Source organism: Apus apus, chromosome 12, assembly GCF_020740795.1.
Source record: "Apus apus isolate bApuApu2 chromosome 12, bApuApu2.pri.cur, whole genome shotgun sequence".
Lineage (NCBI taxonomy): Eukaryota > Metazoa > Chordata > Aves > Apodiformes > Apodidae > Apus > Apus apus.
In genome coordinates, this window is record NC_067293.1 from 7,675,993 (window position 1) to 7,699,462 (window position 23,470).

At 39.5% G+C, this 23,470-nt stretch overlaps 2 protein-coding genes across 11 annotated transcripts in view; both read left to right on the top strand.

Annotated features, from left to right (window-relative positions):
* MTM1 (myotubularin 1) overlaps positions 1 to 18,935 on the top strand; it is a 43,302-nt gene extending 24,367 nt beyond the window's left edge. For 3 of the 4 annotated variants that reach the window (XM_051630192.1, XM_051630191.1, XM_051630194.1), the window contains 9 exons: positions 591 to 674; positions 1,859 to 2,008; positions 3,779 to 3,967; positions 6,648 to 6,833; positions 7,876 to 8,082; positions 11,790 to 11,882; positions 12,705 to 12,818; positions 13,171 to 13,347; positions 15,642 to 18,935. In XM_051630192.1, coding sequence (XP_051486152.1) covers positions 591 to 674; positions 1,859 to 2,008; positions 3,779 to 3,967; positions 6,648 to 6,833; positions 7,876 to 8,082; positions 11,790 to 11,882; positions 12,705 to 12,818; positions 13,171 to 13,347; positions 15,642 to 15,809 — 1,368 coding nt within the window. In that variant the 3' untranslated portion in view covers positions 15,810 to 18,935. The remainder of the gene's footprint in view (positions 1 to 590; positions 675 to 1,858; positions 2,009 to 3,778; positions 3,968 to 6,647; positions 6,834 to 7,875; positions 8,083 to 11,789; positions 11,883 to 12,704; positions 12,819 to 13,170; positions 13,348 to 15,641) is intronic. The other variant, XM_051630193.1, reaches the window with a different exon arrangement.
* Positions 18,936 to 19,064: 129 nt separating this feature from the next.
* Positions 19,065 to 23,470, top strand: part of MTMR1 (myotubularin related protein 1) — a 34,270-nt gene continuing 29,864 nt past the window's right edge. For 6 of the 7 annotated variants that reach the window (XM_051630128.1, XM_051630129.1, XM_051630132.1 and 3 more), the window contains exons 1-2: positions 19,065 to 19,324; positions 21,703 to 21,808. In XM_051630128.1, coding sequence (XP_051486088.1) covers positions 19,203 to 19,324; positions 21,703 to 21,808 — 228 coding nt within the window. In that variant the 5' untranslated portion in view covers positions 19,065 to 19,202. Of the gene's footprint in view, positions 19,325 to 21,702; positions 21,809 to 23,470 lie in introns of those variants that run through there. The other variant, XM_051630135.1, reaches the window with a different exon arrangement.

A 23,470-nucleotide genomic window follows, 5' to 3' on the forward strand; every position in this document is an offset into this window, starting at 1 on the left:
GCAATAGAAAAGTACACAGTATAATCTGCTGACAGCTTTTTTTTTTTGTCCTTTTAATGGAATCTTTTTAATTTTCATCAAGTTTCACACTAAACCCTTTTCTGTTAATAAGAAGCAATTAAAGAGGGGATGCAGAAAGAAGGCTACTTCCTAATGGCAATGAATAGCAATTAATTTTTTTTTCAATTTAGAGTCTAGTATTGTATGTAGTAATTGCAGCTGTGCCTATTGATGAAATTTTGGTGAGAGGAAAGTAGTTTATAAGGAAATAAACCAATATAAACTATTTTAAAACATTTCAACCTCCTGACAGTAAAAAAAAAATAATCCAGCAGTTTAAGCTTTGTAATTTTTAATATTATGTCACTTCTTGTTTCAACTATTGTCACATTTTCATTATTTCATTAGCAGATCTGTATTGTTTATTACTTCCTGCACTTTGCTTTATAGTCTGGCAACTCTTGGAGAGAAGGGGGTTGGTGTGGAAAAGTCTTATTTTGTGATGGGCATTAGGGCATACCTGACAAGGAGCCCTAATATTTGCCACTTTCAGTGAGTTTGCTGTAATAAGCTTCTTTTACATCCTACAGCTTTTCTTTGCATTTGTAAATGAAGAAAAGTTTTCTGAAAATGGATGGATGGTGTACAATCCAATGGCTGAATACAGGAGACAAGTGAGTTATTGAAGTTGCAGTTGCCTGGTCCTTTCATATCTGACAACTTACAAAGAGGAATTATTGTTTGTACATTTTTCTTATCAGCTTTTTTTGTTGGGGGCGGCTGGGAACGGGAGAAGATGGAAATACAACTTGCAAAAAAGTAAAGAAAAATAAAACACTGGAACCTTTAAAAAATTAGAATGTCACAGGAAGGTTGTCTTTGCTACTTGAGGGAATTTAGTGATACTTTTTACAATGTGCCAGAGCGGGGGCAGGACGAATCTGCCAAATATGTAAGTACAGTGTCCTAAATATAGATTTGATTTGTTCTATGTCTTCCTGAATGAAAGGAGGGAAAAAAAGCAACTTATTTTAGAAATGGTTGGTTTACAGAAGTTACTTCTATGTCTATCAGTATTCTACCTTGTTCTTTAGGTAATTTTGGAAAATTGTCAATAAAATGAGATTATATATTTAATTTTAAAATGCTTTTTTAGACAACTAATTTTTTACTTTAAATATGACTTTAAAAAAAATAGCAAGCTGACTTCCTTGGAATTGTTTTTTCTCCTCCATAGTTTTTTGGTTCAAGGTTTAGAGGCCTAAGACCCAAAAATGTTAGAATACAAACACCCACATAAACCCCACTGTGCATGGGTAGAGGGCTTATCAGTCTTTCTCAATTTCCTAGCTGCTCTTTGAAATGCCGTACTGAGCAGAGTGGTGTTTCTCAGTTAAGAGAGCCACTCCAAGTCTTATTTTTAAACTGAAGGTAGAATTGGGCTCCATGGAGAAAAGATTGAGATGAGACTTTCTCTCCCTGTCTTCTCAGCAGGCAAAATGAAAAGGGAGGAGAGAGGCAATTTGATTTCTCAATCCCACAGTTAAAAGAAATGCATCTACTAATTATAATAATTATTTTGAAACTTTAAAGAGTAGAATTGTGTATGTAAGTATATGAGAGCTATGCATTTGTTGAAGGCTGTGAATCCATCAGCAGTGACCTGCTTTGTGTGCTCTTGTAATCTTTTTTCTCCTATTGCTTTGAAACAGTGCTGTAGTTAGGTTAAATTAGTAGGTTGTTGCCACCATGTGGCCATTATGCCACCTAAAATTCAAGAGCAGAGCTATTATTTCTACATCCCAAAAAAAAAACGAACCCAACAAAACCCACTGAAAAACTTGATGTTACATTTCAGGGGCTGCCCAACGAGCGGTGGCGAGTCACCTTCATCAACGAGCACTACGGGCTGTGCGACACGTACCCGTCGCTGCTGGTGGTGCCGTATAACGCCACCGATGACGACCTCAAGAAAGTTGCTTCCTTCAGGTCCCGAAACAGAATCCCGGTGAGTGCTGTGTGATGAAAGTTACCTTGCAATGTAGCTACTTCTAAGTACGCATCAAACAACTTTTTGCTGAAGACGACACAGAGGGTGCTTTCTTGGAAATGGTTGCAGCAAAGTCGTTCTGATTGGCTGGTGGTTTTTACTGCTTGAAACAAGTGTCTCGGCCAAGCCACATTTCCCTTTTCACCCCACAACAATCGCCCGTTCCAACTTGGTTGGTTTTAATGTGACTTTTCTAGTAACAACTACCAGCACTGGAGATTCCCTTTTTCCCTTTTCTCAACGAAGTATGAGCCTTAGACTGCCGTCTGTACTGGTGTGTTGACTATTGTTGGATGCACATAAAAAGTGATAGCAAATGTTATCCTCCTGTAAGCAAACCACATGGCATTTTAACAGTTCCAAATGGTCAGTCCTAAAATAAGACACCATGCACAATCTCTGTAGTAAATTCTCAGGCTTTTTAGTTCTTTAAATTGCACTGTGTAATTTAAGATAAATCCATTTGACTTTTTTGGTATGTTTCTGTAATTAAATTTTTTTGAGGTAGTTCTTACATATCAGCTCTTCACAGCACCACAGAAAATATTAATTTATATCTGAATACAAACTGTTCTAATTAATATTTTAATTTGGCAAACTTGGAAGAGGTGTTAGATTCTTAGCCAGTACCAGAAAGCTGCCTTGAATTTCAGATAATTTCAAACAGATGTTATACTCAATAAGGTATTTATTAGGTATGGTGTTTACCAACAGGCTAGGCATGTGATTGTAAGTTTACTATATACAAACGTGTATAAGATGTGTTAAATATGTGTTGTGTGCACCTAGTTCTTATAACCTAGCTGGATCTTTGTCATCTCAAAATTCATGACAGGGTTAGTGAGAGTAGTTTCCTTGGTAATAGCAATTTTATTCTTCTCAGGAAATAACCGATCGTACTCACCTGCACACACCGACAGGTCTTCTTGCTAGATATACAACTAAGGGTTGGGTTTCAAGAATTAATACTTCCGGGGGATTTTTTCTTTTTAAAATTTTGATACTCTTTCACTCTGTAACCCACGGCTTTCAGACTGGGTGTGAATACTGTTCATTAGTATTTCTCAATGATGAAGTTTTTGCCTGCTTGGGGTGCTCATCTTTAAGCCTTTGCACTGCAATCTGTTCCTTGGGCTGCTCACTAGTTCTTGTTTGTGCTGAGTCCTCTCTGGCTCAGAGGTACAACAAAGGCAGCATGCACTCTGCTCTGGTGTCTTCTCTTGGTAAAGAGGGCTGAGGAAGAAAATGTACTTTGAAGAGCAGGGGAAATAGTCAGGATACTGCAGAAAGGTTCAATTTCCTTATCCAAAAAGAGGGAAGAGTTGTTTTTGTAGAATTCGAGCTTCTTAGTCACAATTTCTACAATGAGTTTGTTCTGAATAGTTTTCTTAGTTTCAGCAGGCATTGCTATGTTTGTTTCCAGTTTGCTTTTCCAAGTTATTTGTTCAGCCTAAGAGTTTCAGGAAAATAAAATACACTGGATTATATAGATAAGTATAATTTCAATAAGAGTTAAATATGTAAGAGAATGAACTCAAAGATTCTTATTATTAAATGTTATGAGACTGAAGTGGAAGCAGTTGAGATGTCTTGGGATAATCTCTTGAAGAAATAAAATTAAAAGTCTTAATTTTAATATTTTCCACTTTTTAAAGAGTGTAACTTTAAAATGTATAATTTTTTTTTAATAAATGTATTTCTTCTAATGTGTTTTTGACATGTGACCAGGTTCTGTCATGGATTCATCCAGAGACTCAAGCTGTTATTATGCGCTGCAGTCAGCCCCTGGTTGGGATGAGTGGCAAGCGGAACAAGGACGATGAAAGATACCTGGATATCATCAGGGAGGCAAATGGGCAGATCTCAAAACTGACCATCTATGATGCTAGGCCCAATGTCAACGCAGTTGCAAACAAGGTAAATAGATGGTTAAAAGTCTTATTTGTGAAGGGGGGTGGGAAGGAGAGCAAGTTTGAAGATTTCTGTGGGGAGGCTTTTGGGAACAGAAGTAATCATAATGTAGATATATTTACATATTCAAATGCTCAGGCTTGAGGCCATAGAAGGATGTGAGTGCCTAAAGTAGGTCATAAACAGGGTTTCAAGACCATATGTGGATTTCCAGACAGAGTTTACCCTGTCTGTTACCAGTGAAGCAGAGATCTTAGCATGGGGCTGAAATCACATATGACTACACTCGGCACGGAGAGGTAGAAGTAGGCAGAGCTGTAGAGTATGTCCTCGCTGGAATGCCATAGCACCTCTGTGCAAGCCACAGCTCTGCTTCATATCCTCTGGCAAAACTGTAGACTGGAAAGGCTGTGTGCATACAGCCAAGCCCAGTGATAGGCATCCTTTGTTTGGTTCTCCCTAACTATTAAATTAACCTCTTCAGATCTAACCAGGCATCCAGCAAATAAAGAAAAAGTGATGAATAAGTTAATCTGGGGGTTTGCACTTTAAACAGCAGTATGGGTCTGATCCTGGATACCTAGATATATGTTCTTCCCTAGGTGCCAGTAGTTGGTAAGTGCAATAACAAAAGTAGTGTTTCCGTATGACAAAGTGACCATTTCTTTGCTAATCTGCAATCAAAGCCAAAATGGGATCTGAATCATAGAACAGTCCAGGTTGGAAGGGACCTCAGAAAGTCATCTGGCCCAACCTTTCAAGAAGAAAAGCTGTCCCTTTTGCTTTGCCTTCTCCTCTGTCCTGCCTCAACTCTGGGTGAGGACCATATTGTTCAGGCATGCTCGGATAATGCCAGTCCCAGTGTGTCAGTTTTGTATTTGGCATAGAGCACAGCAGACATTGATGAAGCTCCATGTTTATATGAAAAGCCTAGTTAGGGAGAGGAGGTGAATGACACAAGCTTAATGCTTCCTACGTATGAGAATGTACCAGCTTTCCTGAGTGAGTGCAAGCCAGTGTTGATCAGCACTGAAAAAAGTTTTCTTGAACAGCTGTGAAGATGAGTATAAGGAAAATCCTGGTCTAGGCTGCTCATGCATTCTGTGTTCTTTGTACATAGGTCATAACCACACAGTCAGTAGGAGTTGCAGCAGCCCTGATGCTAAAATTACAATCATTCCTCACCAGGATTTCATAATACATAAAGGAAAAAGAAAAATACAGTCATTATTCTAGTGCAGAGCCTGGCAGCTCTGAGAATACCCCTGCATCTGAGGAAGGAGATAGAGAGCACACACTAGAGATACTCTGCTGCTATACAGAAATGTAGGTGATCCTAATAGGGGAAGGCTGTACCATACTCTAGGTTGTTGTCTGATGTGCAAGTTGGTGGCTATGACGGCTTATAAAGGCAAAACTTATTTATCACAAGTCATGGCATGGGATGTTCTTGCTGTCTGCAGGAAATGCTGTGATTTGCAGCTCTTTGAAAAACCTCATCAGTGGTACTGTGTCCTAAAATACGTGTGGTTTTTCCCTCTTCCTTTTGTGACCGAGCACATCCTCTGCTGTGGTAGTGGATAAACATTCCAAGAGAACAGCAGTAGAATAGACTTTCAGCTTATGTGGCTCTTGAATTTCTGAATGATCTGAACACATTCAATCTTCAGCAATGAAATTTAATGTTAGAAAAGTTACTGTAAAGTAAACTTTAATGTTATTGCTAATTTACTTTTTAGAGGCAGAATCTAAGATTCTTTAACTTAATTATTAAAACAATGTAGCTTATTCTTAACCAGTGTCTTGCATTTATTTGTACTTGGCCAAACATGTTATCATTTATATCTGTTTAAATATCATTTCCATTTTAGTAACAAATAACCAGGCAGTCTAAACATAGGAAAGATTTATTTATTTTTTGGTAGCAAGTTTGCAGACAAATCCTTTTGTTTTTCATTCTAACTGATACAGAACCAAAGAAATGAGCAATTTTATTCCCTGGAAGTAGTGAACTAGTATGTTATGAGTAATTGTTGTTTTGTGTGATATACTTTACATTTTAATTTAACCTTTATAATCTGTCTGGGGAGCAAGTTGATTTATATTGTATTCAGAATCATGAGTTTATTTAATTCTTGGTGGGAAAAGTGAACATAAATTAAGAAAAAAAATTGATGTCGTCATGTCAGTTGGTCAAGGAAAAACTGTTCCTGTCATGAATCACAAAAGTAATGGGGAATGTACAAAGGTCTTTCTATTTTCAAAAGCAGTCTGAGTCCTGACTTGTGATCTTGGCTATTTCAACTCCAATTGAAGGTCTCCAGGCACAACTGTATATAGCCAACCTATTAGTGTTTATCTTAAAATAATTAATTTTCCCTGTTAGGGTTACTCACTTGAGGTTTTGAAAGGAATGAGGCTCTCTGAAGCAGCTTGTATGTCTGGCCATGTGCTGTACTTACACACTTTGTCCTTTGGACACAGGAAAGCCCTTAAATGTGCTTGTCCAGCATTTGTTGTTCCAAGGCTTGTATCTGAGACGGATGTTTTAAACAGGTAACTGAAATCAGGTACTGCCCAACTACAAAATAAAATATAAATAAAACTCAGTCTCTCTCTCTGTTGAAAAGCTGATAAAACAGTGTGCATATGACTGTGAAGTGAATTTTAGATCTCTTGTTTTTAGGCAACTGGGGGAGGGTACGAAGGTGAAGATGCATATCCCAATGCAGAACTTTTCTTTTTGGACATACATAATATTCATGTCATGCGGGAATCTTTGAAGAAGTTGAAGGACATTGTTTATCCTAATGTGGAAGAATCACACTGGTTGTCAAGTCTGGAATCAACCCACTGGTTAGAACATATAAAGGTAGCTTTTTGCTGTTTGTTTGAAATAATATCCAAATCTGTCGTATCAGACTTGAATTCTTTGCTAGGCTTTGAGATAGTCCTGATGTGGAACACGTCAGACTACAGGGACTACAAAAACAGCATCACTGAGTGTTGGCTTTTTGCCAGCTAGTCTTAGGTTATGTTGAGAGATATCATTACTAAGCAGTAGTAGGTGAAATTGGCTACCTCAAGTCAAATATCAGTCTTTAATAGAAGAATGTGTTGTTAGTCTTGTCTTTTATGTGTGTGAGAAAGGATTTATTTTGGTTTCTAGCAATACAGGACTATAGATAACTGACACTGTGAAGGATTGGTAATTAGTTTAGTTGTCAGTATGTGTGATTTTTATTGAGTGAATTCTGGTTTTGTAAATAAATCCTGTAAATTTATTTGGAAATGTTGTAATTTTCATCTTCTAGCACAACTAAAGTACTTAAACTGGTAATTCACCAGTGTTCTTAGTAGTTGACCGTTGAAACTTTTGCTTCAAGTACAGCTGTGCAGAAGTAGAGTATTATGTAACGAATCCTGCTTAATAAAATTTTCATTTTAAGTTATTTATTTGAAAATAAGTATATTAGAATGATATAAGTTCCTTTTTTCAACAACTGAGATATTTCCATAATTTAGCTCAAAGAAAGGAGCCAAATGAAATACAGAATGTTTATAGAGAGTGTTTCTTATGGTAAATCCTCTCTTTCTTTAAAAAAAAAAAAAGCTTATGTTCTTCAGTTTATCAAGGTTGCTGTTTTCTGCCCCATTTCTAAAGAATTTGCAGTGAGATTAATTAGATCTTACTAAGGGATTATGGAACCAATCTGTTTCTCTATTTTTACACAAGAAATTCATTTGATCTCCTAGAAAATTCTTTTCCAATTAACTACACCAGACTCCTTAGGTCTTTTAATGGAAGCAGTATCAATTTAGACACTTTGAATCTACTGTCTAGATACAAAGAAACCAATTTATTTTTGTTAGAATGATAACATCTGTGTTTGGCATCTGTTCCTCTTTGCTAGCTTGTCTTGACAGGAGCTATCCAAGTGGCAGACAAGGTATCCTCAGGAAGGAGCTCTGTGTTGGTTCACTGCAGTGATGGCTGGGACAGGACAGCACAGCTCACCTCACTGGCCATGTTGATGCTAGACAGCTACTACAGAACTATTGAAGGCTTTGAAGTTCTGGTGCAAAAAGAGTGGATAAGCTTTGGACACAAATTTGCATCGGTAAGAATTACAAGGACCATGCAACTTTAAAAAGCTTTCCATGTTCAACTACTCAGTGTGTCAAGGTTTGATAATTCTCTTCATTATTTTGTAACTCTGATTTAAAACATTCCCAGAGCGTTTTGTTTTTTCAGACCTGTTTGGTTAATATTTTTTTTGTATTCTTTTTCTGAGAACTCCATCTTTTGTCCTTTACACTCATCTAAAAACACAGAATTGCTAGGATCACTGTGGTTGTTCAGCAAACAAAATGAGAATGCAGGAAAATTACGTCCTCCCAAACCTTTCAGACAAGATCGAATAAGGTTGGGACATGAAGCTGCTCCCTCACCTTCCATTTGGACTATTTTGAATGTCATGAGAGGCCGATGAACTGGTCTGGCCAGCGTCTCTTAAGTGCTGGTTTGAATGCCTCTTCGCAAATGTTCTAAACTTGTCCTAGTAGCTCTCAAGAGTGGTAATCACAGAATTACAGAATCCTAGGGGTTGGAAGGGACCTCGAAAGATCATCTAGTCCAACCCCCCTGCCGGAGTAGGGTCACCTAGAGTACATCACACAGGAATGCGTCCAGGCAGGTTTTGAATGTCTCCAGTGAAGAAGACTCCACAACCTCTCTGGGCAGCCTGTTCCAGTGCTCTGTCAGTCTCACAGTAAAGAAGTTCTTCCTGATATTCACGTGGAACCTCCTATGCTCCAGTTTGCATCCATTGCCCCTTGTCCTATCACTGGTCATAACTGAAAAAAGCTTGGCTCCATCGTCCTGACGCCTACCCTTTACATACTTGTAAACATGGATGAGGTCGCCCCTCGGTCTCCTTTTCTCCAAGCTGAAGAGACCGAGCTCCCTCAGCCTTTCCTCATAAGGGAGATGTTCCACTCCCTTAATCATCTCTGTGGCTCTGCACTGGACTCTTTCAAGCAGTTCCCTGTCCTTCTTGAACTGAGGGGCCCAGAACTGGACACAATACTCCAGATGTGGCCTCACCAATGCAGAATAGAGTGGGAGGAGAACCTCTCTTCACCTACTAACCACCCCCTTTCTAATGCACCCCAGGATGCCATTGGCTTTCTTGGCCACAAGGGCACATTGCTGGCTCATGGTCATCCTCCTGTCCACCAGGACCCCCAGGTCCCTCTCTCCTACACTGCTCTCCAGCAGGTCAGCCCCCAACCGGTACTGGTACATGGGGTTGTTCTTCCCCAGGTGCTGGCTCTAGCTCTGTTCAGTTGTCTTCTAGATGCTTAGAAGGCTAAGTAGAAATTGTCTTTAGCGAGTCTTAATACTCTACCCATGTGTAACGTTGTTTGTGTTAGAAAACTTTTCAGAGTCTTACTGGAAATTCTCTTAAATTTGGCACCTAACCATTTAACCAGGAAATCTGTATGAGGAACCTGGAGAAGCAGAATAGGTTGCCAGGGAGAGTGTGCTGGGTTATGAGTCTAAAACATAAGCTGGGAGTTTTCCAGCAGTGTTACTTGTTGATGCTAAACCTTGTAATTCACAGTAAGAAGCTTCCACACCTTCAGTGGAAGCTATTTCCACAATTTGTTCCTTGTGGAATATTCTAAAGGTATTATTTAATATTGCTAAAATCGGAAAAAATAGGCCATATGAAAAAAATCAGTAAATGAAAAAATACACCTATGTGTATATTTCATGCCCATTTATATTGCAAGTGTTTCAGTCATTGGGAAATTCATGTATAGCTGCTCAGCATGAGTCACTCTACCATTTAAGTGTGCTTGTAGGCTGCTGCAGTCTTTGATCTGACATTCTAAAGGTGCTTTGAGGCTTAGGAGATTTGCATGTTGATTGTTGTGAATGATATCTGCTGTAGCCCAGTTTTTTGTGTATTTACCCAAAGTCTTTCAGTAGTGAATGTATTATCTAAAGCTTTGAAGTATTCTGTCTTGGTACAGCCAGAAAACACTGACTTGCCTTTTTATTCTCATTTTATTTTGGTTTGTATTTTTAAAAAAACGTTAGAGTCATGATGCAGATAAAATTAGATTGTGTCACTAGGAGACATGTAGCCTGGCACATGTTAGGGTTTAACACAAATGTGTGTCCTTCACCATTATTAATACATTTAAATCTATTACTCTTTTTCTTAAAATACTAATTTTAGTTTGAGTAATCAAAGTAGTTTTCTCTGAACAGATTTTTTTATCCTATTAGTGAAGCAGGACTTTTACACCCCTTCCAGATGACTAGTCCAGCCCACTGGTTAATCTCTGACAATGTAGCAGCAGTGAGGCTGATGTAAATAGCTTACTCTTGCTTCAACTACCACTTTATTTTCCTGACTTGCTCACTCAAGCAATAATCTTTGGAAGTGGTTGAAGCCACTTTCCTTCAGCCATCTGCTGTTTTCTGAGTGTATCATGTATTTTTTATATGATGGGTTGTTCAGCTTATTGTGAAGACAGTACTTTTCTGGAGTGTTCTGTAGAACAAAAACTGACAATGCAAGCAGAAAATATTTTGATCACTCTTAGTTTGGTAATTATTTGATAGAACTGTGAGTTGTAATAGTGGGGACTAAACACTTCAGTGCAGTTAGCATTTCCTGAACCTCATCTCTGAAACTCTGGTTCCCCACATATGTCTTTCCTCAAGTGGAATATGTAGGATATATACGTATGGAATATCTCTGGCCAATTTTGCTGTCCATCTAGTCTGCTCCTCCGTGAAGGAAGGTTGTAGATACGACTCTTCTGTTCCTTTAGTATCCGAAGCAGCAGATTGAAAAAGCAGAGCAGTGTCCTTGGTCTCTCAGCAGTAACATGAACATTCAAGTGTTATCAGTCTACTAGCTAGAAAACTTGTGTGCTGCTCAGAAAGAGAATTCACTGAAATAAAAAAAAACAGTAAAAGGAAAATAGGCTTCATCTTGGCTCAAACCAGGAGAGTAATGTACTGGTTTTATCATTTTCATGTCCATAAGACATGATGTCTGCTATCTTACAGGCAGATAGGCAAGACGACATGTGTGCTTTTCATTTGTCTCCTCCAGGCAGGTATATTCAAGCAGAATTACAAAGTTAATAGGATGTCTTTTTCCCTGAATCTGTTATCTACTATCAGCTATCAAAGGTGAAAATGAAGGAAGCAGCTTTTACCAAACATACTTTTTGTCATTTGTTGTTGTTTTAGACTCCTCAAAATAAGCAGCTCACCTATTAAAAATGTGCATTTATTTTCTGTCAAAAACATGAGTTCCTTTGAGTTCACCTAGGTTCACTGTCTACCTCAGGGTAAATCTTTGAGTTCAAGGGTGGAGGGGGAAGAGGAGTGTGGATAGTTTGAAGAACTAGGTTCTCCAGTAGCTTAAATTACAAAAGAAGACAAAATATCTAAGTTGTCTTTTGAAACATTTGTGATGTAAATCTAGTTCAATATTTGTCTTGATTGTTGTCAAAGTAGTGAATGCTTTAACAGTTCTGCTTGTCCAGTGACTAGCAGGTTTTTATAACAGGAGCAGTTGTCACTTTGGGATTTTTCTCAGACATCTTTGGAGTACTTCTGCAGCATTACTGTGTATCTGAATCTTCCTTCCGTGGTGCAGTAACTAATTTTGAAGTCATAAGAACAGGTGGCTCGATTACAGAAGCATTAATATTCTAGTGCAAGATAGGAAACAAAGTCTGTTGGCCATAAAATAGATTGTTTTGGCTAATGGGAGGCTGTATTGCTACGTTTCAGAGAATAGGCCACGGCGATAAGAATCATGCTGATGCGGACAGATCACCCATCTTTCTCCAGTTTATTGACTGTGTGTGGCAGATGTCTAAACAGGTATGTTATATTGTTCTTCAGATGGTAACACTGTTTAGAGATTACAGAGTCTGAAACCTAGATCTTTATTCTTTAAAAAAGTATTTGAAGAGGAAAGCATACCCCTCTGCTCTGACACTGTAGTCAGAAATTTACTTTTAAACCATCCTGTCTCTCTATGCTCTTCCTGACAGTGATATACAAGCTGTAGTTGTGTTGCTTCATCTGACATTGGCTGTGCATGCAAGGCTGGTGTGTCCTGATACGGGCTTCCCAGAAACTTACTGAGATGTGACTCAACAGAAAGTTTTTACAGGAGTTACATCCAACTAGTTTAATAGGATCTGTTATTTCATTTCACTGTTTTTGTGAAGCTGTCCCTTAAACAACAAGGACAAATGTTGTTTTGTCAAAGCTTAAAAAGGAAGCTTGGGAGCTGTTGAATCCTGTGATTTAAATGTTATATTTTCAAAAAGTAATGAAATAAAGCAAACTTATTCTGTTTGCGGCCAAGGATTAGGAGCTAAACCCTTATTTTCCTGTATGGTGCTACACTACAAAGAGTGCATTATGGATGTCTTCTGTCTTCTAGTAAAAATGTAGCTGTAACCATTCAGTATTTTATTCTTTCTTTTTAGAAGTTAAAGGCAGAACATTTTTAGGAGAGTTCTTTTCAGTGACTAGTTTAAGAAAGCTGAACACCTCATAGCATCTGAACTCCCATATGAAACTATATTTATAATCATTTGTAGATGTGTTCAGGCTTCTAAATGCTGCTTTTAGCCTCTTAGAGTGTGTGCATCTCCTGGCTTTTACAATGTCAATAATTTTCTTCTCTGTTAGTTTCCTACAGCCTTTGAATTCAATGAGCAGTTCTTGATTACAATCCTGGATCACTTGTACAGTTGCCGGTTTGGTACTTTCTTATACAACAGTGAGTCTCTGAGAGAAAAAGAGGTTAGTCAAACCACTGGTTATTTAATTGAATTGCTGTCATACCTCTAGACGATTACAAAAAGGTTTGGTTATATTGTATTGGTTATATTCCTTGTATGATAGTGATTTGAACTGCCTTTATTCTTGTTGTGGAATAGTTGCGTGGTGAATTCCTTGGGTTTGGTAGCTTACAGACTTAAGCTACCAAAGCTCAAAGCAGTCACTAAGATACTTGTCAAGCACTGATTTTGGAATATTTCTAATACAGTAACTTATTTTGCTTCTAAGAAAATCAGAAGTGTATTAATTTTAGAATGTAACTATGTCTGTGATTAATTTCTTGATTTTTGTTCTGATTTCAATTTCATTTTAGAAAGTGACTGAGAAAACATTATCGTTATGGTCTCTGATAAACAGTGAAAAATCTAAATACACCAATCCTTTTTATACTAAAGAGCTAAATCGAGCACTCTACCCGGTAGCCAGCATGCGCCATTTGGAGCTCTGGGTCAGTTACTACATCAGGTGGAACCCAAGAATTCGGCAGCAAGTAAGTCATTTCTCTACAATGTAAAAAAATGCTTTTAGACTTTGGAAATAGGATTTTGTGTCATAACCCACTTGTAGAATACTGCCTGCAATCTGGTTAGGTTTGTAGTATTGTATTTGTAAGGTTGGAGAAATAAGTGAAAATGATTATTCAGTTCTCTCTCTTTTTATTTATTTAGTTCACTGAGCTTATTTCACTGCTTAGTAGTATCAAGTCATCCTCAAGCTCTTTCTAGCCCCTTTTCTTGGGGAAAGGGCTGGAGGATCATTTTTTAAGAGCATTTGAAGCTACTAAAGGGTGAGTGACAATGCTTAGAAATCAGGCTTAGTGATGCCTGAAGAGTTAGGGCATTAGCATCACAAATACGCTCAGTTGCTTTTGCTTAGTCTTTCTCCTTTTTCTGAGAGAGAGTATGAAGTCTTCTGCAAATTAAGATGACCTGTTAGGTCCTGCCTCTTTGAAAACTGCTATTGGTATTGATGGCTTATGGTGGGTTTTTTATATATACAACTTCAATGAGCCAACATTGTTTACCCTTTGTAACTGATGGATGAAAACTGTTATTGAAAATTATACAAATAGGAAACCCAGAATAGCTTTTATCATAATATCAAATAGTTCAGTTCTGTGCTTTTAATGTTTAATATATGAACACTAAGTGTTTGTTACAGTCTTGCTAGAAGTCTCAGCATGTAAAGATAGTGTACAGAGACTTGTTTTTCCTCTTTAAGTTGTAGAGTTTTGAGTAGAAAATATAGAGGCACAGTTTTGTTGACAGAAGCAGTCTTCACAATCCAGCTCCTGGAATGAATCAGGAGTTTTCAAGCCATGCACTTCCTTTTCTGCAGCTGATCTCCTGTATTATTTACAACACTTTAGAGGATGCAAGAAAGCCAAACAGTTTGTTGTATTTTCTTACAAGTACGTTGCCTGTTGTAATTTGAAGTTCTAGTTCTAAAGCTTTTGTTGCTTGCTGTGAAAGATGAAGGCATTTTGCAAAAGGTGAATCGAGAGATTTATTTTAGAAAATGAAGGATTATAGGGCATGCAAATTAGCTGTAAATCTACTTAAAAATGCGCTTTGCCATTATTCGAGAAAGGTTTTTGGCAGGAGTCTCTTATTAGAAATGCAAACCCATGTGAATAATCTTCTATGCTGCTGCTACTGGTCCCTCATTTTCACCATCTTTATATACAAAATGGAACAATTTTTTGCTGTGCACGAAATTTATGCTTCATCTTGACTTAAGCAACTGAATAGTGAGCATGTGCCCTGAACCTTTCTTAGTGCCATTAGCTAGAAGCATGTTCCACATCCGACTTCAGTCTAATGAAGAGTCTGGTCTGTCACTGGTAATGTCTTTACATCTCTAATCATCTTAGTAATTACCTTTAGTCATTGATCCAACATCCACAGCTGCTTCAGTATTCACTGCTGTCCTCATCTCAGGTGCACAGTGAGAGGTATACCTAAGAGTGCTGGTTCAGCTGGTTTTGAACTGGTGAGGCATTCACATTTGCTCCTGAAACTGTACTGCTAATAGTTTTTAATTACAGGCAGTTAACTGTGAAACAGCAGCAACTTCTTGACAGGCATACACAGCTGAAGGTAACTTTAGCCTTTGTGTCTGGCTTGGTCATTGGTCAGGCTTCTTTTCCATTTGTTTCATTACTCTATCTGAAAGAGGAGGCTAAGCATCGACTGGAAACAGTTAAGATACTTTTTCTGTGAGTGTTGAACACCTTCAGGTTTACTTTCAGAATTTCACCAATACAATTTTACATTTATTTCACCGGTTTATTTACCCAGAGTTGCAAATTTACTATTAAAAACTAAATTAAATTTCATCAGTAAGGCAAAGTTATTTAATCTGAAGACATAGATTTCATCAGCGTAGCTGAAACAGTCAGTCTGGCTAAACACTTTTTAGGGAAATTAGTGAGACTCTGGAATCTTAAACCTTTTAAATGAGGCAAGAAGAGAAAAGCTTCAGACAAGGAATTCTACACAATACTAGATATTAAGAAGGTCCATATGCTCCAGGAAGTGATGGCTGATTTAACTGTGGTAAGAAGAACTGTTTAGTGTAAACATTTTCTTTGGGTAAGAACAATGGGAAAGCAGAGCACTCTTGCATTATAGAACTATTTGTTTCTGTTTAGTTGCAACTTTGTTACATGTGTTGGAAACTGCAAATACTGAATGATGTCAGGAAAATACAAGTACTGCAGCAGCCAAACGGTGTAGAAGTAGTTGGACTAAAGTGATAAGACTAATACAGATCTCTTTCTAGCAGCCAAATCCAGTGGAGCAGCGTTACATGGAGCTCCTTGCATTACGTGATGATTACATGAGGAGACTTGAAGAACTACAGATCACAAATAATTCTAAGATAGCCAATTCATCAGCCTCTTCAGCATCTCCTTCACAAATGATGTCCCAAGTACAAACACATTTTTGAAGAAAATGTTGGCTTCTTCCCATACTGTAATAGCAAGTGGTGCTTAACATAGATCTATAGCATAAAGAGGAATATTTTAATGCCTTACATTAGACTGGCCTAACACAAATTATTTTAGACTGTCTTCAGTTGAGGAGGACTTCAGAACAAGGAAACTCAGTTCTTCAGTTACGTGCCTTTCAGAATCTGTGGACTGGGAACATTATTAATAAACTTCTAATTATGGAGGGATTTAAGAGCTATTTTGCAAAGTCTGGTACAATTGAAATGAAATTGATCTATTATTTTCATAAGGATGCTTTAATTTATTACAGTGTAGGAAATTCATGCGCAGTCTCACATGTCATGAATAACCACATTAATGGCAATAGGAACATTCACATTGTGGAAAATTAGGTATGTGTGAATTCCTGTTAGGAACAGGTGTGTGGAGTTAATGAGATAGAAACAAATTCTTTTCTAAGATTTCAGAGAGAAGTGTTGAAATATTCTGGTTACCTGAGAATTTCACATTTTCCTTTTTCAAAATAAAAATATGGAAGGGATTTCACTGATATGCTTCTAACTCAAAAGTTCAAATACGTTAGTAGATACAAAAATAAAAGAAAAATATTCTTTCTTGTAAATTATTTTTTTGGCAACAAATTACAATTGTGCTGGAGAAGTCCTGGTTTGGCTAACTGTTCACCACTAAAGCATATTACAAATGGTCACTGGTGACACTGTTGGTTCTTTGGATTAATATTGTATAACATGGTTCTAAAGAACATGCATATCATTAAAACCAGGCCCACAGAGACATCGTTTAAATGTTCAGCAAGAGCCATAGTATTATGCTTTTACCAAGAAAGGTTGGACCAGATGATCCTTGAAGTCCCTTCCAACCTCGTATTCTATAATTAAAGCCTGTTTTTTTCTTCTAAAACAAATGTGCCTGTTTGAAGGAGCTTTTATACCAAAGTAGGTAAAAAATTTTCAGCTACAAATACTGTTGAAAATTTGTAAATTTACAGCTTACTCTTTAACTTTTATTCAAGGAATTTATTCTCAAGTACTTAGGGAGACTTCAGTATACAAGATTCATCTATGGTGTGTGCACTTACATTGAACCTTCCAATGAATTCTAGTTTCAAGCCTTCATTTCAGAGGCTTCTTGTAAACCTTTAATTTGTTCATTTCAGGTATTTTTTAAAATACTTGCAAGCATTTTTTTATGATAGTGCAAACCATCGCTACTTAATATTTAATTAACATTTTGCATACTCACAGAAATTTAATGATATTCAGGCAATCCAGGAAATATTGCAGTTCAGAATCTGTAGAGGACTCTAATATTGTTATTTTAAAGGAGATGTTTTGATGCTTGAAGCTTCTGTCATTGTAAATTATTGTACATGTGGTGAGTTTTGATCTGCAAGATAAAATGGGTTTATATATAAATTAAGTTTTGTGTAAGTATATATAATATGGTTTATTAGAAATTCTGCAAGTTTATAAAGTGTAAATATTTTGCATATGAAAACTAAATTTAAAGCTATGATTCCATAAAGTAAGGCAAAGTTTAGAGGACATCTGAGTATTTTGAGAACAGTGTTTTTTCATAGGAATGAAAGTGTACCGCCTCTTGATTTAATTCAGTATATACACTGAATTGCACTATTGTTTTTCAGGGAAGCTCAGAGCATATGGCACATGTGTTCTAAATACACATGATTTATATTACCTATTTTTGTCCTCTAAATGTCATTCTCCTATTAATGTTCTTCAGTATGTGTTTCCGAAACAACATTGTCCCAAAATCTTGTCAAGGTAATTAAGATGTATTGTGTCAGATAGATGAAGAAGGATACTCAACTTCTAATGATATACTTTACATTTTGAAAGCTATGCATACTCCAGTATATTTGCCTTCTATTTGTGGTTTATAAAAAAAAGCTATTTTTACTAGACTATTTAAAATTTCTGTATTCGAGTTGAACGCGTTGGTGACATCTCTGAGCAGTGTGGAGAAGTTCAGAAAAATCTAATAGTTTTTACTGTGTAAACACTACATGATGACCTGTTGCATTTGGGAAAGTGTAATATAATGGAAAGGATCTTTTTGCACTTCATTACATATATACCAGTATTCACATTACTGCTTAAGTCGAATTTCAGTCTTGAAGCTCTCTAACATAGCTCTGTGTGGGCTTGGATTTTTTTTTCAAGTCGACAGATAAGATACTTGTTTTAATTCTATTTGTACATGGCAATGCTAGGCAAACATAGGGGTGTTTTTAATCCAGTACTTTCTGAAAATTACTACTTTAAAGTTGTTGTGAAGGCAGGCGTACAAACTGATCAATGTTAACAGAAAACTTTTCCTCTCTCCGCTGAAATGCATGGTCCAGGCTGTCATTCTGTGCTGTACCTGTGCTGCATTCCAGCCCCTTCCCTGCCTTCTGTTCCCTCTTGGAGCTGTGGCACCAAGAACAAACCTGGGGAAGCTTTTCTGGGGATGAAGGGGGGAGTTCCAGGCACCGAGTGCCTTTCCCAGGAGGGGTGAAAAACCAGGGCTGGGCTGTGAACACCAACAGCAATAAATGCACAATATCTAGAACGAAATACCCATCTTGGAACATTTTCAGGTGTTTCATTTCTGTATTCTTACTTTTGCGGTCCCCAGAGGTAACCCAGTTTTTGTTCTGGGCTTCAGTTGCTTATCTAAACAGTGTATTTGTTGAATGCCTTCTTGATTTGTTTACGCCTCACCCCCCCAGCATCACGGTTATGGGCGTACCCCAGCACGGCGTCTGTTCTACCTCCTTTTGATGTGCTTTTAAACTTGGCCTTGACTTCAGTTTTTTTTGTCTCGCAGTCAGCATTTCGTGTCGTGCTTGAGAAAACAGGTTTTTATGACTGACCGGGCTTCTCCCTGTTCTCTCGGCTGCTCCTTGAATCCCAGCGGGAGGCTGCGGGCCTGCTGTGCTGCGGGCCTGCGGTGCTGCGGGCCTGCTCTGCTGCGGGGTGCGCTTTGTCAGCCGACTTTGGGGCGGGGGGGGCTGGGGAGGAAGAGACCTTCCCATCCGCCTGCCATGTATGTGTGTGAAGGGGGGGAAAAAAAGAAATAAAGACGTCGGTTTTGAACCCTTTGCCTCTAGCAGACGTTTCAATGCCCGCTCCCATCGATGCCCCCCCCCCCCCCGGCGGGCAGACCCTCCCCGCGGCCCGGCCCGCCCTCGCGGCGGCGCGGAGGCCTCTGGGTAAGCCCCGCCGCCAGGTGACAGCTCGGGCCGCAGCCGGGCCCAGGCGGGCCGGCCGGGGGTGGCGGAGCCGGGCCGAGCCGGGGCCGCGCTGCAGGGCCGGCAGCCCGCCCTCCCGGCGCCGCGGCCAGTCCCGCCGGCGGCCGGAAGCATGGAGCGGGCGGCGGCCGGGCCGGCGGTGGAGGGCGGCGGCGGGAACCGGCGAGCCGTGCGGGCGGGGGGCGCGGCGGCGGGGGCCGGGTCGCGGCAGGCCAGTACGGAGGCGCTGGACAGGTAAGCGGAGCTGGCGGAGCGAGCGGCGCGGGCTCCGGGCGGGAGGTGGGCTCAGCTCCCCGCGCTGGGCGGGGGGCCCCGCGGCCTGCCCTCCCCGCCGGGCCGGGCGGCGACCCCCTGCCCGCCCCTCTGCCCCGCGCCCCGGGCTGGGGGGACCCCGGGCTGGGGTCCCTGGGCTGGGGGGTCCCTGGGCTGGGGGGCCGGGCTGGGGGGATCCCGGGCTATGGGGTCTCCCCGCCGCGCCCCGCCACCGGAGGGAAGCGGGAGCGGAGCCGCGGGGCAGGCTGTGACGCCGCCTGGTCACTGAAATCTGGGGGTTGGTTTTTGTGTAGCGCGGACTAAGGGCAGGTTTCCCTGGGGAGAACGGGCTGTTGTCAAAGTTTCCTGCTTGCGGTTCTCTCTTCGTCGTCGTTCGCGTCACCGGCTTTGCGAGGGCTGCGGCAGGGGGTTGGCCGGGGGTTTTTTTGAGCAGCGCACAGCTTTTTTCCAAACTCAAGCCGTTCTCAGATTTTAAGTCTTGATTCCTCATATGTTTTTTCTTTGCGTGCAAGTGCGTGTTGCCTCTTGCCGCGGAGCTGTGGCGGCCGCGGGGTGCTGGGTGCTCTGCAGGCCGCGGATCCGTGGGGTGTCACCGGGCTGGGGACACAGCAGCTCGGCCCCAGGTGTTCCTGCAGCCCGTTCGGCAGTGCCTGGCAGAGCCATTCCTTCCTTTAGAAGTTTCTGTCAGCAAAACGTGCATCTTCGTATCCATTACTAATGTGCTTTCATGCCTTTATTTTCTTCTTTCTTTTTTTCTCCTGATCTTGTTCTGCCCTGGAAAAAGTTATAATGTCCCTTTGTCCTATGATTTATTTGCCAGTACTGTGGTACCAGGCTCTGCTAATGTGTGTGAGCTCAGATGAGAGAGTATGACAAGCTGTGCACTGGTATGTGTCCTGCTTGACAGGTGGTGGTAAGTCCCACCAGTACCACCAGCATCCTCTGGTGCACTGGTACATCCCGGGGCACTGCTCACAGGAGGTGGACCTGCATGCACATCCACTTCCCTACTGGCATCAGCTTTGTTGATGTAGTGATCCCCAGCAAAGATAAGCCATAGAAAAATAAATCATTTTCTTAATTAACAAGTAAATGCTTATTTGGAAACAAACGCAGGCTAACCCTAAATAAATACACTTGGAATTAAGACATACGAGGGAAGGAGAAATAAATGAGGTCAGGAAAGGCCTGCTGTGGACTTGAGCTCTTGTGCTGTTTTGAAGAACTTAAGTGAAAAGTTTCTCTAAGTGAATTTGGTCTCGAGTTCAGCACTAACCTGAGGTTAGTGTCTGCCTTGTTCAAGCAGGGGTAAAACAGATGTGCTCTGGTAGCAAAACAACATTTTGTGATCTAGTACTGTGTAGAACTTTGCAGGTGGGGAGAAAGCTACTGCAACTACTGAAAGTTCTTAAAGAGCTTTTGTTTCAGTTCTGAAGTTGTTTCGTGCATCTTCACTTTACATCTGCCTGTCCTGGCAAGAGTTAGTGGCAGTTACCTAGTGCATCAGCTGAGGCATCGCTGGCGTGCAGGGAACTCTTCCCTCTGGCATTCTCAGTTTCTCATCAAATACTTTGAAGCAGACCTAGCACACTTCCAAGTGGCTGGCAACAAACTGTAATTGCTTCTTACTCCCTATTCCAGGTCATTTGGAAGCAGCACTAGTTCAGGCAGCTGTTTTCAAAACACATCCTCTGGGATTTAGTGCAGTTTTCTGTTGAGATGCTTTGCCTTTAGGGTTCTTGTAAACACTCTACACTACGGAATTCCTTGCTGTGGCTTTGGAATGCCTATCCTGAAGATTATCAAAAGATCGTTTTATGCATAGGAAAAATATGGTTAAATAGAAGTTATCTTGTAGAAAATACATATTTTCTATGTTTAATATAGAATACAACACTAGCGTTGTTTCTATTTTTAAATACTCACATAGAGTTATTTGATTTTGAGGTTTTACTGAATAATCAGGAAATTTTAAGGAAGGTGTAAGGAGTTTTCTAATACTTGACCAAATTCATTCCATGGATGGCTTTAAGAAAAAAAAAGCTGTGAATTATGAAAAAAGTGCACCAAATAAGGAAACAAACATTTTTATATGTTCCTAGATAAGCTAACCTTACTCCTAAGCTACTGATAGCTCTACATCTCTGATAAGATCTTGTAAAATTCAGGTCCCTGATTTGATCAGTGACATACTTGTGTTCTGCCCATAAAGCAAACTGTTTTTAATAATGTTAGTAGTCATTTATGTTCTTCCTTTCTAGGTGTGCTCAGCTGCTTTGCTTTTCTCAGTATACATTTTAAATTCTTGCTAAATAATTTGTAATATTCTGGTTTTGTAGCCCAACTGGATCCCATGTGGAATGGTGCAAACAGCTGATAGCTGCAACCATTTCTAGTCAGATTTCAGGGTCTGTCCCATCAGAAGGTGTGTCCAGAGACTACAGGGTAAGTAAGTGATTTGAGGAATGTATTGATTTGTTTAAAATAACAGAGGAAATGATCAGGAAGGTCCTTGCTACCTCGATTGTAAGGTGGTAGGTACTTAAGTGATCTCTGAATGTTTCAGGACTAGAAACATTCCATTATGCATATTAGTCTTTTGAATCTGCCTTGTGTTTAGAATAGTGGCATTAAAGTCTGCAGGATAAAAACAGAGAAGAGATGAAAGTAAAATTAAAAATCAATGGTTTGAATAAAATGCCAAAAGTGATTTGTCTTTCTGTTTGATTGCCACATAAAAAAGTTTTGGTAAGTAAATTAGTAGTTACAGGTTGAAATTATTTCTAGTGTGTATCATTCAGGGTACAGAATTCAGCTCTCCAAATTTAATAAAAAATAAATGTGTATGCCTTTGTTACTGTACAGTGAACATAAATTATTATCGTTTTTAGTGGGGGTTTCACCAGAGACAGAGAATTTAACATCAAACAAACAAAAAAAATTCACCCTTTTAATTCCATCTCAGCAACATTCTTGTAATTAGGGTAATGATTGTACCATATGATGTACCTGATAGGTGCCCTCTACTTTTTATCCCTATTCTTTTGTGCTCATTTGAGCTTTCTTTGCAGCCAGACAACTGAACTATCAAGAGTGGAGCATATGCAGCTTTCTTTCTGTTGCAAATTGACAAAAGTCAGTCACCTGTGTTTCAAGACTCTAAGAAACCCAGGCTGCTGCTATCTAGATCCTTTTTCTTCCTGTTTGAAATAGTTTTCGTGGGCTTTGTGCAAAATGGCCAAATTAAGATTTTATATTTTTTTGTTGTTGTTTTAACTAGATTTAAAATTATTTTCTGACTTGCTGTGATTAAAAAGTTAGTTGTCCAGAAACAACATCTTTTAGATTCTGTGACAGCAGATCAGATTCAGCCGAAGCTTGAAGATGAATCCAGAGAATGTTTTTGACTGTAGTCTAGTTAAAAATTCACCTCACAGAGTTTCACAGTATTGGCACAGTCAGCAGCTTATACTGATGAAAAAGTGTAGCTCTTCCATGCTACGACAGCTGAATTGCAAATGCTTACTTCAGGTCAAGGCTAACATCTTTGATAAAACATGGTGGGAAACCTTGCGTTACAGCTGTCGATGTTGTATTTGCCCTGTAGATCAAGGACTTCATTTTAGTAAAATCCATGTGTGTAAGCTTGGTGTTCAGTTTATCTCTGAGTTAGATTGCATTCCTCTGGAATGAAGGGCACTTTTTAATTCTCGATAACCTTCTTTATTCCAAACTCGTTTGGGATATTATTTAACAGGAATAAGTCTTCTAAGGCCTAATTAAAATTCTAGTTCATTCTCTGTTTCTTAGAAGTGGAAGAAAAAAAAGATAAGCCTGGTGGTATTCAGAATTTTTGTGTATAAATTGTATTTGGCATCATTGCATTGCTGTGATTTGAAATCCTGTATTTGCATATAACGTCATGGAATAAACCTAGAATATCTTTAGCCCAGTATCTTCTGAAGTGGTGTCTATGCTTTAGGGAGAGGGTTTCTTTTGCACTTCTGCTTGGCATGTTTCATCACTCAGATGAAGTGGCTAGATTTGTTTTCAGGGCAAAACAGTTCTGCATAGGAGAGCTCCTAGATCTGCATAGTTTTGTCCTTT